This window comes from Talpa europaea (genome assembly GCF_964194135.1).
Source record: "Talpa europaea genome assembly, chromosome: 7".
Lineage (NCBI taxonomy): Eukaryota > Metazoa > Chordata > Mammalia > Eulipotyphla > Talpidae > Talpa > Talpa europaea.
In genome coordinates, this window is record NC_140074.1 from 115,532,820 (window position 1) to 115,549,471 (window position 16,652).

General features: G+C 60.0%; 1 protein-coding gene across 1 annotated transcript; it reads right to left on the reverse strand.

Annotated features, from left to right (window-relative positions):
* Window positions 1-4,469: 4,469 nt before the first annotated feature.
* On the reverse strand, window positions 4,470-16,159 carry XYLT2 (xylosyltransferase 2; the record flags this gene model as incomplete). Its single annotated transcript, XM_084237381.1, has 11 exons — window positions 4,470-4,792; window positions 5,545-5,878; window positions 6,473-6,668; window positions 6,931-7,193; window positions 7,542-7,718; window positions 7,805-8,021; window positions 8,203-8,283; window positions 8,689-8,891; window positions 9,164-9,339; window positions 9,583-10,075; window positions 16,025-16,159. 11 exons carry the CDS (start codon window positions 16,157-16,159, stop codon window positions 4,470-4,472), a joined length of 2,598 nt encoding a protein of 865 aa, XP_084093507.1.
* Window positions 16,160-16,652: the final 493 nt, after the last annotated feature.

Consider the following 16,652-nt stretch of genomic DNA (forward strand, 5'->3'; position numbering starts at 1 on the left):
TGGTTTATCTCAAATCATAAGCAGCAGCAAAGAGTCTGGGTTCAGGAATACTGGGTGGAAGCCTAGATGGGCTGGCATCAGGCCTTCATCGCCACCCAACCTGAGGCTTGGCTTCAGGTAGAAGAGCGAGGAAGAAAATGTCAGCTGGCTCCAAGGTTGGGACTGGAGGTAGGTGGTGTCAGCACAGCCCCAGGGAGGGTCGTGTAGGATCCAGTGGCTTCCTCCACGGACTCCTCGCCTGAGGGCAGGAGCTCAGAGACCAGGGCAGAGAAGCTTCCCATTCCAGGAGTCTGCTGTGAACCCCTCACCTTGTTAACTGGGGCTATGACCCCAGGCCCCACCTCCTTGGTAGAGGTACTGGGCTTGTCGAGGTTCACCTTGGCGAGCTTCTCACAGGGTCTCGTGTCCCAAGCTGGTTGGTGGGTGGGGGTCTCTCACAGGGTCAGTGCTGTGGCCTCCTGTGCCCTGCAAAATCAGGAAGGGGCAGGCTGGAGGAGGTTACTCCCCGCTGCAGGGTGGTGCTTCCGGGGCCAGGACAGGTGACTGTCCTTGGATGGGTGGGCAGAGCCCAGGTGGTCCCTGCTGTGGCCTCAGAGCCTCCTCAGCTTGGTGGTGGCTGGAGGCATTAGTAATTCCCTGGGGCCCAGCCACCCATACATGTACTCCCTGCCTTTGGGCTGCCCTTCTGCTGCTCCTCTCCCCACTGGTGGTCCTTCCTGGACACCATTAACCTCTCTGCTGCCTGGGCCTCAGCTAGGCATCCCCTGGTGTTGACAGGCAGTGGGCAGTCCTGGCGGGGTGGGGCGGGGGAGTTCCTGAGGGATGAGGACTCAAAGTGAAGCTCAGGATGAGGTTCAGGGAACCTGACAAAAGACTCCATCCCTTTTCAGTTGCCCACAACCCTCTGCCCAGCCCTCTAGTTTTCTCCTCCAAGCCCAGAGCACAAAGCTCAGACCCTCCACACTTCTGAAATGTGCTCAGGTATGAAGAGCTTCCCCTCCTTTTGGCCACTGGCTCATTTCTCAAGTCTGGCAGCCAGCTCTGATGTCCTGGGAAGTCAGGGACAACCTCCTGTCCTCTCTTTATGCTGTCCAGGCCCCAGAGATGGGGCTGCAGAGCCTGGAGAGGCTGAGGTCAGAGATGTGTTATGCCTTCTGTGCCCAGGATCCCATATGGCACCCTGTCCCTGGGGAGAAGACTGACAGTGCTGTGGTTGCTGCTTATGGCCTTCACCCCCCAACTGCCAGGGCTTTGGGCTTCCCCGGGGAGCTGGGGAGAGGGTGGGCCTCCAGATGCTTGGAGAACTGGGAAAAGACCACCATCTTCACTGAGTAGCTCCCAGCACTGGGTCCTGTTAGCAGTGGCCAGGGCTGAGGCTGGCCAGGATGTTATTGGCCCTTTGCATGTGCTGTCCTGGTCCCAAGCGCACCCAGGCTGCGCCCACAGAGCAGACTCCCAAGGCCCCTTCACGCTAGATAGCTGCTTCTGCTTGGCCAGCACTCAGGTTCCCTTTTGCTGGGATGAAGTGAGAGCACCTGAGGGTAAGGGCTGTTGGGCAGAGATGCTGTAATTGGCTGGGGCTCTGGCACAGGTGGCAGGAGTAGAGGTCCTGGCAGCCTTGGGGCTGGTGCTGGTGCAGCAGCAGCAGGATGGCCACGGTGAACACCAGTGGTGAAACTGCCCCCCCCAAACACCCTGGGGTGGGCACAATCGGGTTCGGCCTGTACCCGGCATGCCCCAGCCCATCTCACCTACCCAGACCTGGACTCCCACCTCTAATGGAACTGAGGTGTCAAGCTGCCCTGGAAACCGGGCATGAGGGCCATTAAAAAAAAAAAAGGACTCCCTGCCCAGGAACCCCCCCACCACAAAGTAATTGGGCTCTGAAGGCCAGGCCAGTTCCCCACCCTGGAGGATTTCAAAGAAGGCTCAATAACCCCAAACCTCCAGGCTGAGCTTCCCGGCTGAAAAATGGGGAGGTGGGTGTTGAGGAACAAGGTGGCCAGGCAGAAAAGCTGCACTCATGTTCACCTTACAAGCTGGAAAGGAGAGCAGTTGGTAGAGCAGCACCTGCGCCCCCCCTCCTGCCCTCTGAACGTGTCAGGAGCCCAGGAGCAGCTAATGGCTGCCTCACGGTGCTATCAACTCTGGGGCCAAGATAGCTCCCCCAGAGCAGTGGGGTGGGGTGGGCTCTATAAATTAGACAGCCTCTGGGACCTTTGAGCCCAAGCCAGTGCTGGGCTGCACCTCACACCAGTGAGCTCAGAACCCTCAGCCTGGGTCCCTTCCCACTGGGCAGTGTGTGGCCAACCAGTAACTAGGCCCAGGTGTGATCGGGCAGGGGACAGGGTTGAAACTGAGCCAATGTCCCCCTAAGTTCAAAACCAGTTCCACTAAGACTGACCAGTGAGCTGCCAGCCTCTCCAGCACACAGCACTCTCCCTCCCCCTGCCTGCTGGGGTGTCCTTTGCCGTAAACCCTGCCCTGATACTTACTGCTTGTGCTAATCTCCGGACACCGTTACTGACATTTCTTCTAGATCTAAGAGATGATGTAAAAAAATATCTAAAGAACCAGAGTTAATTTCAAAATAGGATCCAGAAAAGGAATTATCTTCGTCCTGGTACCAAATACTATTTCCCGGGGGTGGTCGCTGTTGGGAGGATTGCAGTGACTGAGAGGCCTGGTGCTTACTGCTACCACCTTGTTGCCATGACCTTGGGCTTGTTTCACAGCACCTAGCCTCAGATTCCTGCTATGGTAAATGATGATAACAGGCGTGTCTGCCTCAGGGCCTGCAGAGATTAGAGGATTAAATCTGATAGTGGACACAGGTCAGCAGTGGCACCCCCTGTGCCATATTTTGGTGGTTAGTGGTGCCTCCTGCTGGTAAGTGGGAACACTGGCCGGGTGGCAACCTGAGGAGTCCCTTTGTACCCCCTGCTGAGTGGACTAGACCAGCAGGACTGGCAGAGAGGGTGATGTTAGAGGCCTGGGGAACCTTCCCAGGGCTCCACATTCAGTTGGCACACAGGGCTGTTAGAGAGCCAGGCTCACATGGCGTAGGCAGTAGGGCTTGAGAAAAGAAGGGACTGAGTGAATCTTTCCAGTATGGCACCCCAGGGCAGTGGCCAGGACCCAGGCCACTGAGGCATGTGCCACTCAAGGAACAAGTTCCAGGGGTGGCCAGTGGGATGTGGCTGGGGTTGCCTCCAACAGTCAGGGCTGGGTAAGAAGGGAATGAGCAGGCTTCTGCGATGGGCCCTGGTGATGGCAAAAGGCAGGCAGCAGCTGCTGTGGCCTGGCAGGATGGAAATAGTGGGTCAGGGCGCTCAAGGACTAACTCACTTCCTGGCCCCCCCAGTGGCCCACTGGGTGGAAATGAGCAAGTCTCTGTTTACCTGTCAGAGAGAGGGAGAGGGATTAGGTAGACTGTGTCCCCTCTGCCTCTTGCACGGATTGTAAACCATCCCCACTCTGCAGGACCAAGACCGTCACCTTCTCACGGCTGCCAAAGTACCTGCCATGACTTCTAAAGAAGGCCCAACAGAGCCCGCTAGAGAGGCTCCCTGTCACCAGGAGGAAAAACACAGAGGCTCAGCTTAGAGAGATAGAGATATATTTCTTCTGTTGCATATTTCAGACTTCGCACTGAGCTTCAGGCACGACGCTGCTCCAGGTCCTTCTGAGAGCCCTGACAGATTCTCCCCACGCTGCTCACGTGGGCTTGTCCCTCCAGGGCAGGAGCCCAGGCCCTACTTGCAGTTCTGGGTACCTGGGAGACCCTGCTTTGGTCTCAGTAGGTCCTGATGCCCTGCCTTTCCATCAAGGGGCAGCAGATGCTGGAAAGCCCTGGAGCCAGCACCACCCCCTCTTCTACGGTCCCCTGGCTACGAGGGGAGAGTCTGTCCGCTAGAGTCCAGCTCTGCAGTGCTCCCCCAGAATCACCTGTTCCCCAAGCCTCAGGGCCTGGCATGGTGCTTGCATCCCTGCAGAGCCTCGGCCGTGATCACCACGGGCCCAGGCTGGGGACAGGCCCTGGAGAGCCAGTCCCGCCTCCTCCAGAGCAACAGCAGATGGGCTCATCAGGCCCCTGCTCCCCAGAGCCATGGCCCACTTCCTGGGGCTGCTCCGAGCCCTATTGCACATCTTTTGTTTCAGTTCCTCCCCCCACCACCCATTTTCCTCTCTGTAAAAACAAACTAGAGGGGAAGGTGTGGAAGAGCGGAAGAGCGGGGTGTGGAATGTTGGAGCCCTTCTCCCCACCTTCCTGCCCACCCTCTGGTCCCCACAGGCCACCAGCAGTAGTAAATTCGCTGCCCCCTTCCCTGCCGTCTGTGAGGGTTCTTGAGGGCTGACTCGGTGTTCGCTGCCCTCTGGTTCTTGCTTGGGGTAGGGGGATGCCCCTTCGTCGTCATCATCTGTAAGGTGCAAGTCCCCCGTCTTCCGGAGGTGCTGGCTGGGCCCTGCTACCTGAGTCGTCCGTCCGCTTTGACAGGCCCCAGCTCAGATTTGGGGTCAGGGAACCGTGAGCTCCAGCTGGTCAGTCTGCAGAGCTCCAATGAGGGGCAGGCAGAGGGGCCCGTGGCACACAGTCCAGCCACAGACCAGAAGCCGCTCAGTTCCCCATCTGTCCAGGCCTCGAGTGCTGGGCCTGTGAGCTCCGCGTGCCGTCGGGCAGCCTCCTCCGCGGGCTCTGGCTGAGGCAGGTTCAGGATGCCACTCAGGCCCTGGAAACTCTGCTCCATATACTCGTTGTGGGGTGGCCCGGCATGCAGCCAGCTGGCATCATCTGGGGGTATAGAGCATGGGGTAAGCACACAGTTAGTTGTATCAGTCCCCCAGTGGGAACCTGCAGCTGCACCTGGGCTCCATCTGCTCCCTTAGCTTTAGCTAAGTGGGTGGGAGGCCCCGGGACCCATCCACGTGGCCACACCATGGACTGGGATGGCCAGATCTGCTGTCAAGAATGTGGAACTAGGGGGCTAAGAAGCCCTGGTCAGCCTTGATTGCACCAAGAGGACTTGTGTCATGGATGGAGAAGCCAGAGCCTGAGGCTGACATGCAGAGAGGACAGAAGGAGGAACGAGATGCCCCAGAGAGAGAGAAGGCACCTCTGCTTCCCAGGGCGGCCCGGGGCATTTCTTGGGTTCTGTGGGGGAGAGCCCTACAGCCTTCCGGTCACATCACCTTTTTCACTCGAGCTAGAGTGGATTAGCATGGGGTAAGCTGTGACCCTGTGACCAGGAGGATGGCAAATTGCTCCTACTTTACAAGGAGTAAGACTGAGGCTTGGGGAGCAATTTGCCAAGGAGAAAAGTCCAATCAAGTTGTCAGAACTGTGTTGCGGAGTTCCGATGATACTACATGATACTACATGATACTACATCTGTCTGATGATTCACAGTGCAGGCCCTGGGGTGCTAAGGGAGAGATGGCACCAGCCCTCCCCCATTTTAGGACGGGGGTACTGCCTGGGGCCACATGTCCAATGAATCCTATTCTCTCTGACTTTCTGGCATCAACCGGGTACTAGAGTCTTACCTTTCCTGAGAGGTAGTTTGCGGTTGAAGGTCAAGGGCAGCACGAGGAAGCGGGTCTCACCCAGGGGTTCCCAGAACTGAAGCAGTCGAACAGTCCAGGCCCCGGGCCGCAGCGGCCGGCTCAGAGGGGGCTTGTACTGCGTGACCTCTGTCTCTGCGTCTACTGCGATGTCGTAAGACGTGGCCACCACGTAGGTGGGGTCGATCCACACCACAGTGGCTGTGAGGTTGGGGCCCCGGGCCCAGCGCTGCATGGCAACAGGCTCATCCAGTGGCCCCAGCAACCCCCCAAAGTTCCGGAAAAGACGCTCTTTGGGGTCCCATTCGGTGCCAACCTGTAAGGAGGGAGGCAGCTGGGTAGAAGTCTGGGGGATGAGTCCTCTCTACTCTGCTGCTGCCTCTAGCTCCCTCGTGACCTCAGGCCAGTCACTATCTCTTTCTGGGCCTCAGTTTCCCATCTGTAAGTTGAATATTTAAGGATCTTTGCTATTTACCCTAGCTGAGCTTTGTTCTAGGCTCCTGTTCTGAGCTGCCTGGAAATGGGGGTGGTAAGGTAGAGATGAGGTTCAAAGCCCTGGCCAGAGACCATCCCCCACGAAGCCAAGGTCTTTGAGAAAGAGAGGTGGGATATTAAGATCCCTCTGGAAGAAAAGCCCCTGTGGTTTAAAAGACTGGGCTTGTGCTGTACTGAAACTGTAGTCCCTTCCCTGCTTACTGCTCATCCTTTGTGCCCCCCCAAGTGGGAGGTGCTCCCCAACGTGCGCATGCAAGGGTGACATAGGCAAGTCCTCAGGGCTTGCCAGGTTGCCAATAAAGGGAAGGAAGAGCCCAAGAACCCAGTCCTTACCCTCCCCTGGTGTCTGTCCCTCTCCCCACTACCCTGAGGCTTGCCGGGGGTCAGGAGAAAGCAAGGGGAGGACCTGTCCCACCTCCAAACTCTGGAGCCGGCTGGCCTGGTCACTGCGCCCCAACAGCTTCAGCGACCCCTGGGGCATCAGCCACATCTCAAGCGTCTCTGCCGGCCCCTGGGCTGAGGGCTGCACTGTCTGTGTCACCAGGTAGCCCTGGAAATGGTCGTCATAGAAATACAGGTGCACGCTGGACGGCAAGCCCCTGGGCTCAAACCTAAGAAGGTTCCAGCAGGGAGAAAGGGAGATGCCATCAGCACACCTGACTTGGTCTGGAGCCCCAGAGAGGGGCTCTGGGGAGTCCCATTCCCAGGCACTTCCTTCACTCCCAGTCACACCCACAGCACCTATGTGCCTGGCTTTCGCCTTGTTTCCCTCTGACTGGGGATCCTTTGGGAGCAGAGGGCTGTTTCTTTCTTCCAGACTGGCTCCCCATAGGGCCTCACACCCTGAGGGGCTGCAGTGTCAGAAGGCCTTACCTGCAGAGCGGGCCAGCCAGGGGGGGCGCAGCTGTGGTGGCATGGCGCAGGCCAAGGCGGGTGAAGGCGGTGTAAGCCGTGAGCATGACATCGCTGAGCCCGCCGGGGTCATCGGCCGCCTCGTAGGTATTCTCCCAGTAGGCCTTGAGGGCTGGCGTGCCGGGCGGGTAGCTGCCGTACAGGTGGAAGTCCAGGATTTCTAGTACCTCCTGGTTCACCGTCGACTCGAACTTCCGGGCAAAGAAGGTAGGTCTGGAGACTTGCTAGAGCGAGAGGCAGGAGGGTGAAGGTCTGGAAGTTCCAGAGAGCAGGGCCGGGGGTGGCCTCCCAGTACAGGAGTGCCAGTGAAGGCACCCCAGATTCTCTGGGCCATCCTGAATCCTTTCCTTCCCACTCGCCCGCCCCCAGCTGTAACAGACACACCGTGTAAGCGGAGGCATTTGTGGGATACATGCATGTGATCACCGCTACAGCACCACCCAACACCTCTGCCATTTCTTTTTTGTGGTGAGAACATATCAGATCTATTCTCTGCCTGGATCCTTTCCTGTCCTGGAGAGCTGGGGTGAGGCTCCAGCAAGGGGCAGAGGTGGGGGGTCTCAGGGGCACACCTGCAGCCGTAAGAAGTCCTGGGGCTTGAAGTCATTGGGGGAGCAGCCGCACCAGTCCACGATGTGCTTGTACTGGCACTTGCAGCCCAGCTTGCGGTTCCAGTTGGTGACCCGCAGGTTATTGTCCACGAGGCTCTCACAGGCTGGGCTGTTCTCCAGCACCGTGTGGAAGAAGGACTGTGGGGCAGGGAGGGGTGGAGGCTGAGCATGCGCAGCCCCCACCCTGCACGCCCCCCTGGCCTGGGCAGGGCTGGGGTCCCCACCTCAGCGGGGAGCAGCGTGTATGTGTAGAACTGGCGTAGCTGGGCCACAAGCGGGTCATCCGTGTACACCACGTACTCCACGAAGCTGCGTGTCAGCACAAACCAGTCAGAGCCGCCGTCTACCACGATGCCCGCTGGGATCTGCCGCTCACCCAGGCGCCACATGTGCGAGTCGCACTCATGGAAGAGGCGGTCCAGGCCCTGTTTCTTGATGAACCTGTGAGTGGCAGATGCGCCGTGGCTGAGGGCCCTACAGGGAGGGGCCAGGCTCTCTCACCTGCCCGGAGCCAGCACTCCATGACCCGTGATGAGTTTGGAGGCTTTGCAGCCCGCTGGGCGTCCCCCTCCAAGGCAGACGTGATCATGACACCCCTGCCAGGGATCCCCGACTGGCGCACCTGGAGTTGTCCCGGCCATGTGACTTCAAGAAATTCTTGTCCCGGTTCTTAGACAGGAAAGCCACCAGCTCCTCATTGGTCCTGGAGAAAGAATGTGGTATGGGTGGCATGTGTGAGGGGGACTCGATCTCCAACCCAGAGCAGACGCCCTCCAGCTTCACCCCGAGAACTGTCTGGCCATGTGTCCTATCCCTGGTCTGGTTGAAGCCCTGGGGTGGCCGATAGGAAGGAAGGCCCCAAGGAAGACCACCTGTCCTTCCCCCACACCTTGTTGCCTGACCCAGCACCCCAAGTATTGATTCTCCCCCTCCCCATCTCTTGTCGCTCTCAATCTTCAGCTCATCTTTCAGCGACCATTCCTCTAATACATGTCTAGGTTATGGGGATCCAGGTTGGGGTCAGGGAAGGAGCCCATCAGAGCCCTTCAACCTCAAGTGCACAGATGGGCCCCCATCACATCTGGGAAGGTCAAGCACCACCCCACACCTGGTTGGGTAGTCGGTGGCACTGAGGTTGATGAAGAAGTCCCAGGCCCAACCAGGCACCTCCAGCAGGTCCTGCATGCTCCGCAGGTACATCCTCAGCAGGCTGGCCCCGCCCCAGATGGTGACCATGCGCCAGGGTGTCACCCGCACGTTGTCATACTGCCGGGCCAGCTCCATCACCTCCCGGTGCAGGTAGTTGGAGCGCTGGGGGATGACGGGTAGGCGTTCAGCAGCCACAGCTGGATGCCCAGGGTTACAATTCCCCCAAGCTTGGGACAGAGTACAAGTGATATGGCATAGAGGCAGCATGGGCAGGCTTCTGATCCTAACCACCCAGCTCACCTTGTACCAGCTACCCCCCCACCCTAGGCCTGTTTCCCTAGCTCACGGCCTTGTGAGCAGGTCAGAGAGCCTGTATGACCTTCTGAGTCTCTGCTCTGCTCACCCAGGTCCCCTGGGTCTCCTCCCAACAGTACCTTGTCCACGTGGATATAGAAGAAGTGCTGCTTGTGGTAGACAGCCTTGAGCAGACGCCTGAGCTGGCGAATGGCCCGGCCATGCACCACCAGCATATAGGCGATTCGTACTGGGGGGCCATCCATGGGCTGTTGGGCCTGGCTCTCGTCCCACTGGATGCCGGGGCTCATCTTCCCTGAGTGAGAGGAGAGAACAGGGCATGCTGAGATGGGGAGAGGGGCCATCTGCCTTCTAGAAGAAGAGCCCTGGTTTGCATGTCTGCCACACCTGGGTCCAGTTCTGCAGCTGCTACTCAGAGCACTTGGCAGCACTTGGCCAGAAAGGTGGGCTCCCCGAGCTTTCTTTGAGAAATGGGGTGAGGACGCATGCCACGCCACCTCCCAGGGCTGTCCCCTCTCGGCCTGTGCCCGTCCCTTACCAGCCAGCTGGCAGTGCCGGGGCACGGTCTTGGGCATGAGGTTCCCAGCCTGGTGCAGGCACACCACGTTGGCAATCTCCTGCTGGCACTGCTTAGAGCTGGCCCGGGCCAGCGCCGACAGCGCATCCTTGCCCACGATCTCACACTTGGGGGTGAAGCCGTTGTCCGTGGGCTGCGGGGCACCCTCCACACTCCCTGTGTCTCCATGGGGTGGGAAGCCGGCTGCACCCACCAGTGGCTCCCCAGCTGCTGCCCCACTTAAGTTCTGGCGGCCTGGGGCCTCCGGGGGAGGTGCTGGGGGTACCCGTCGGCTGGCTCTGTGCCGGCTGGTGACTGCCCGGACCACCTTGGCCACGGGCACACCTGGGTTCTCGGCGCGGCCCCGCCAGCGCCCGTGCCTCCTGCCCGCACTGCCACGCCGCCCTGCAGAGCTGTCTGTGTCCTTGGAGCCCTCGCCGGGGTCAGGTGGCCGTGGCTTCCTCTGCCTTCCTTTCTGTCAAAAATAAGTAGACACTGGTCACTGTATGGTCACTCTCCTTTGCTTCTCTGCTGGCCAGGGGCACCTCAGGCATTGAAGCCCCCGACATCCTTTACCTGCAGACGCACGGGCTCACTCACCGAGGGTTCTATGCAAATTGCACTTCTGAGGGAGGCCGCTCAACCAGCGAGGAAGAGGCACCCCCCTCCATGGCACCAGGGCGCCCATGTCCCCACCAGCACGCAGGGTAATATGTCTCTTTTGTGCTTTCGACTCAGATACCACTTTCTTTCTTTTTCAGCAGAAATGAAAATGAATGTCTATATATAACCTAAGAGATGGGGGTGGAGACCCTGTGGAGGACACCAGTGTGTCCACCTAGCACCCCACCCCATCCCAGCGGGGGAGATATGATTCTCTCAGAAGGAAAGCATTCCAAGGACAGCATTGCCACATGGGCGTGCAAAGGCTCAGTGGGAAGGACAGAGGTGAAACCTGGGCCCCAGCCTTGGTTGGGATCTCTGGGGAGCAGAGTCAGAGTGCAGGCACTCACTGGGGGTAACACCTGTGGATGGGGAGCAGAGCAAGAGTCAGCACAGGCTTCAGAGACCAAGCCGGCCTGATCCCTGGGCAAGGAGCAGGGGAGGAAGTACTTCAGGCCACCGTACAGCTCAGAGAGTCTCAGCCAGCTAACAGGAAACTCGAGCGCAGACAGCCTGTGGATACCGGCCCGGGGCCACCTGCCTGGGCAGCCGCGGCTGGAGGGCCGAGACTGAGCCTGAAGGCACCGCAGCTGCAGGTCAGCAGCTGACTTTCTCAAGGCAGGTTCTCCATGGCTACCAGGCCTGTTTCCTGGCCTCTGCTGCCTCTTCTCAAGCTCTGGCACTGCCCCCCATGGCCAGGTCACACTTGAAAGTATATACACCCAGCCGCCTCCCCAGCTCTGCCTGGCCCCTCTCTCGGCCCCCTTCCCTGCCTGACCAAACCCCATCCATTCCTCAAGATCAGCTCCAAGTCCCCTAGTGTGAAGTCACCTCACGGGCCCCAGGCTGGGACGTCCTCCAGCAGTCACTGGGTTCCTTGAGGAGGGACTATCACGTCAGCCTCATCTTCCCAGCGCCTGCTGGACGAGATGGAGGACAGAGAGGCACTGTGCCCATACTCTGGGGTCTCCAGGGCTCCAGCCTGGTCTTGCCTCTCCCCACAGTCTCCGACTCTCTCTGAATTGTTCCCTAGGCTGGACAGGGCAGGGGGAGGGGTGCAGTGGGCTGGAGCGTGCGCTAATGCAGCGAGAAGGAGCAGCCTCCACCATTGTCCCCACTCCCGTCTCGCCATCCTCTGTAAACCTCCCTCCACTGCTCCACACATCCTCTTCTTATCGGGCCTTTCAGCAGCGCCTTCCTGGAACACTCCTTCTGGAAGTCCCCTCCTCCTTACTTGGCTTCCAGGATGCCTCTGGTGTTCCCCTTGCCTCCTCAGACTTCTTGGCTGACCCTTCCTAAGCTCCCAAGGGAGCAAGGGGCCTTTTCCTTGCCCTAGCTTCCTAGGTGACCTCATTCACTCTCCAAACTCCACCCACGCCCAGATGCCTCTCCCTGGCCTGCACTGCGCCCTAGATGCTTCAGGAGTTGCACTGTTGCCTCCCCTGGCATCTCCCCTGGGACCTCGATAGACGATGTGGATCAGTCCAGAAGTGGACCCAATCTCCCTCCCCACCGCTTCTTCTTCCGCCTTCCCCACTGGGGCGAACAAGGACTCCATCCTTCAAGCTGCTCTGGCTGAAAACGTTTGGGAGTCATCTTTGACTCGTTTCCCTCACAGCCTACATCCAGTCTATTATCAGGGGGTCCTGGGGGGCCACCAGCCGGACATCCTAAATCTGACCGCACCTCGCTACCTCCAGCACTAGCCCCCCGCCTGGGAGCCCTGGTCACCCTGCTCCACCTGCGGCTTCCGTAGAGCCAGCGGCTTCTTACCACTCCGCCACGGTTCCTGTTAAAACAAGTCTCACTCACCCACCCTGCTCAAGAGGCCCCCATCTGAGGATGAAAGCCCAAGCCTATCCTCTCCCCCAGAGGCTGTGCGCTGCATCGGCCAGCCCCTCCCTTTCCCGACCTCACCTCCTGCTAACCTCTCCTCAGGCTCATCCCTCTCCAGCCACAATGGCCTTCCAGCACCCCTCCACCCCGCAGGCTGCCCCCTGTGCCTCCCTCCCACACATCCCCGCTGCTCGTTCCTTGCCTCCTCCAGTTCTTTGCTCAGATGGCACCTCCTCGGGACAGCCACTCGGCCACTGCACTGAGAACCCCAGCCCTTACCCTCTGCTCTCGTTCCCCCAGATTGTGAATTACCATCTCTCATCCCCTATTTGTTCATATCGTGTTACTCTGTGTCTCCCCCCTTATAAGAATGGACTGGGCTTCCTGTTGTTTTGGTCATGAAGTATTCTCAGAGCCCGGAATGCCTGTAGTGGGAGACTCTCAAAACCACTTGTTGAATGAATGAACGAGTGAATGAGTGAATGAATGTAAAGCTCCCGGCAATGGCCCAGTATTCATTAATGCTGCCTCTCTTATCACTGAAGGGGAGCAGCAGACAGTCAAACAGGCCCCTGCACTCAGATGCTTTGCTCTCAGTTGGGTTGAATTCCCTTCCCCCTGCCCCTGGGGAGCATGGCAGACACCTCACCTGCCAGGCTGTCAGCCCCCTTAGGGCCACAGCCCCAGTCCACACCCTAGCGTCCAGGCCCTCTGTGCCGGCACCCAGCTAGTTCTCTGGGTACCCCTGAGAGCTGGGGTGTCTATCCTTATCTGAGGAGACACCTGCAGGGTGGGGACGAGGCAGCAGACCCTACTCTGTACCACCCCAGGGTAGGCACCTTGGACTGGGATGCTCCCAGGAAAGGTAAATGCCACCTTGCTGAGCATGTCTGGTAACATCTGACCTGGTCACACTGGTCAGGCTTAGGTGGGCAGAGGCAGCAGAGGAGCTATAGGCTCTCGGGTAGAAGATGGTGTCAGCGAGTCAGGAAGTTGGGCAGGAGGGCAGGGCCTGGGGCACTGGGCCAGGCTGGCTGCGGTGGGGGACAGGATGTGGGAGGAGATGGGCATGCTGGTGCCCTGCACTGCAGCAGGAGCTGGCTGACCCTGAGAAGGACAATCCCAGAGGAGGCCGGGGGACCAGGAGGCAGCAATGAGGAACCAATCCTGGATGGTGGGGCAGCCAGCCCCACCTCCACTCCACAAGCACGGGGCTTGTGCCCGTAGGAAAGATGCCCTAAGAGGCCCTGAACCAGGGTCTCCACTGATGACTGAGGGTGGGGACTGGCCCTCTGGCTTCCAAGGTACCCTTCTCCCCACTGAGGAGGCAAAGTCCTCCCCCACTTCCTTGCTCTGCAGCAACACCTTGGAATCCCCTGAATTTGAGGCAGTGAGCAGAGATGCCTGCCCCCCACCCTCACCTTCAGACTTCTCCAACTCACTTAACGTAAGTGGCGAGATGATGTTTGTGGAAGCTTTGAAAATTATGAAGCACTCTCTGGATGGTAATGACCATCGCTGGTCTCCACTCCACCCGCTCCGCAGATGGGCAGGCTGAGCATCTTCTGCACACATCTGATCCCCCTGCCACTTAGCCCTCCTCGGAGCTCACCCACTGCACTTAGAATAAAACCCCAGGCCCTCATTGCGGGCTCTGGGATGTGCCTGGAAGAACTCTTAAACTCTCTTCCAGGGGACACACCACACCTCCCTTCCATTCCTCAAGGCCCTGCCAAGCCCATCCCCCTAGGGTCTTCTGCTCCAACCCTCTGCCCACCTCATCCCCAGGCTGAGTGGACCCTTCAGCTCACATGCCACTTCCTGTAGTTCCTGCCTGCCCCTCACTATTCTATCAAGTTTCTTTTCACTGCCAGTCTCTCCCTGCACACTGTCCATGAGCACCGGAACCTCGTATACTCTGTTTCTCTATTCCCATTATTAGCATAGTGCCTGGTACCAAGTAGTAAATATTTGTTGAATGAATGAATGAATGCATGAATGAATGGCTATTCCTAATGTGCAGTGCTGTGCTAATAATAAGAGTTATTTACCGACAGCAAATGCCAGGAATTCCTGCAAAAACTTCACAGGCACAGTTTTCATTTAGTCTTTCCAATCGCCCAGGCACTATGATTATCCCCATCTTGAGGCGGGATACTGATGAGGACACAGAAAGAGGTTAGGCGACTTACTGATGGCCACACTGCTACTTAATAGCAGTGCTGAAAGAGGACATGGGGTGCCCTGTGAAATGGGGCACCCACTTCAGCGCCCACATTCCAAAGCACTATGTTATGCTCTGGACAACCCCAAAGTCAGGTGAGGGGGCAGCTGAGGGGCCTACACATGGGCGGTTGCTTGGACTGTACAATCTTCAGGTCACAGATGCTCTTTGAACATTCCAGTTTGGGGATCCCCCAGCAGTTGTGCCGGGAAACTACAGGAGGAGGTGGGGAGGCCCAGCTGTTTGCGAGATTCCCATTCTCCACCCCAGGCTGTGGACAACGCAGCAGCGATGTGAGGCCTGGACAATCTCAGCCCACCCAGAGACCTATTTGAGAAGCCTCAGAAGCTTTGTTATGCCCCTCCCCAGATGGTCGCTGGCCTCCACTCATATACTCCAGGTTCAGGGGCTCCCTAGCTGCCTCACAGCCCACCACACCTTAGAATGTCTCAGCTGCCCAAAGAGTCTTTGTACATTAATACCCAATACTCTCTTCCTCTGACTTATCAGTTCATGCAGACAAGCTTACTCCCTTCAGATGCCACAGAGCCAATCCTTTCTGGAGTTGTGGTCTCACATGACCCCATTCCTGGTTCCCTCACTAACCAGTCTCTCAGTTCCCCCAAAAAGGGCAAGGGCAGCGCTTTCCCTAGTCTCCACACCAGGCTTTCCATCCCTCCTGGAGGCAGGAAGGAAAGTGGCATCAGGGCCCCTGGGTCTTCACTCTACCAGGTGGACAAGCCAGAGAGGACATGGGAGCAGAGGGCTGACCCAGAGCCCTAGAGGTACCAGAGGCCAGGGTTGGGGCAGGGTGGAGGGTCACTGGCGCACAGTTTAGGGTCAAGGTTTGGACCATTCCTGATGACACTGGGGACGATACGACTGGGCATCCGGGGAAACATGTCAGCCAAGAGCCAGAGAGATGGTGGAACAGAGACCTGGGGGCTGAGGAGGGCAGGGTTCGTTCCCACTCAGGGCCTGGCTCTCTGCTAACAGTTGCTGCTGTCCTGCTTCCTCAGAGCCAGAGGGGCCACTCCCCAGTCCCCTAATGTCCTGGGGTCAACTCACCTGCTCACCTCCCCCTGCCACCCCCTTCTAAAGGCCCACTCCGGTTCTTCAGCCCTCTGGCCGAGCTAGCAGGCTTCGGGGACTCTCCTGGGCTTTCTGTCGAGGTCACGCACTCCCGTCCCCTCCGCTGCTGGACAGAGTTCCACCCTCGGGCTCCACTTCCCGCCCGCCGAAGCCTCTCGGCGCGGCCGAGCGCCGATGCCCGGGGTCCCTCAGCCCCACTCCCCGGCCCACGGCGCGCACGCCCCTTCCCCCGCCCAACTTCAGAAAGTTTGGCCTGGGGCTCCCCACCTCGGAGTAGGCTCAGGCCCAGCCCCGCCTCTGGCCGGCTCCCGGTCCCTGACCTTCACCGCTCCCGGGCCCGCGACCACCCCGCCAAGCCCCGAGGCTCGCGTCCTGGCCCCCAGCCCTCCCGTGGCCCGGGCCTCCGGGTCACGCTCCGCCCCCGAGCGCAGCCCTCCGGGCCCGCCCGGCCAAGGGGCGCCCCGGGTCTGAAACCCGGCTTCAGCGGCCGCCGGCCCCCGACACACGCGGCCGGCGTCCCACTTGCCGGCCCCCGCCGCCCGCGGCCCCGCCGGGACCCCGCGCGCCCCCGCGCCGGCCTGCCCGCCCGCCGCCGGGTCGTCGGAGCACCTCGCCCGGCTCGTCCTCCTCCAGGCCGCTGAAGCTCCACACCACCAGGCCCTGCAGCAGCAGGATGGCCAGCGCCGTGGCGATCGCCAGCTTGTAGCGCCGCACCAGCTTCTGCACCCGCGCGCTCGCCACCATCTTCCTGCCCGGGACGCGGGGCGCGCGCCAAGCCCTGCAACCCGGCCGCGGGCGCGCGCGGGCGCGGTCCGAGCCTGCTCCCCCTGCGGGAGGCGGGCCCGCGCGCGCCGGGGCGGGGCCGGGGGCGGGCCCCCAGGGCCCCCAGCGCCGCGCCCGACAGGTCAGGGGTGGAGCCTGGGCCTGCAGTTCCGCCTGCCCGGCCGCGGTGGGCGTGGGGCGGGCCTCCGGCGCCCGGCGTGCGTCTGGGGCTGCGCCTTCCCCGGCTGGTGCGCGCCCGGCTTGCCGCTCGCGCTCTCCGGCCCGGCGAGCCCATGGTACCCGGGGGCGGAGAGGTCTGCGGCCCCACCTCCCTGGCGTGCCGCCTGTGTCGCGGGCGGTGGGGAACTCAGCCCCGCGCGGACAAGCTCTGGGTGCCAATGCGCAAGACAATGCTGGCGCCCCCAGAAATGCGGAGTTAGGAGAGAGTGTAAGTGCCACAGGCCCGGTAGGCCGC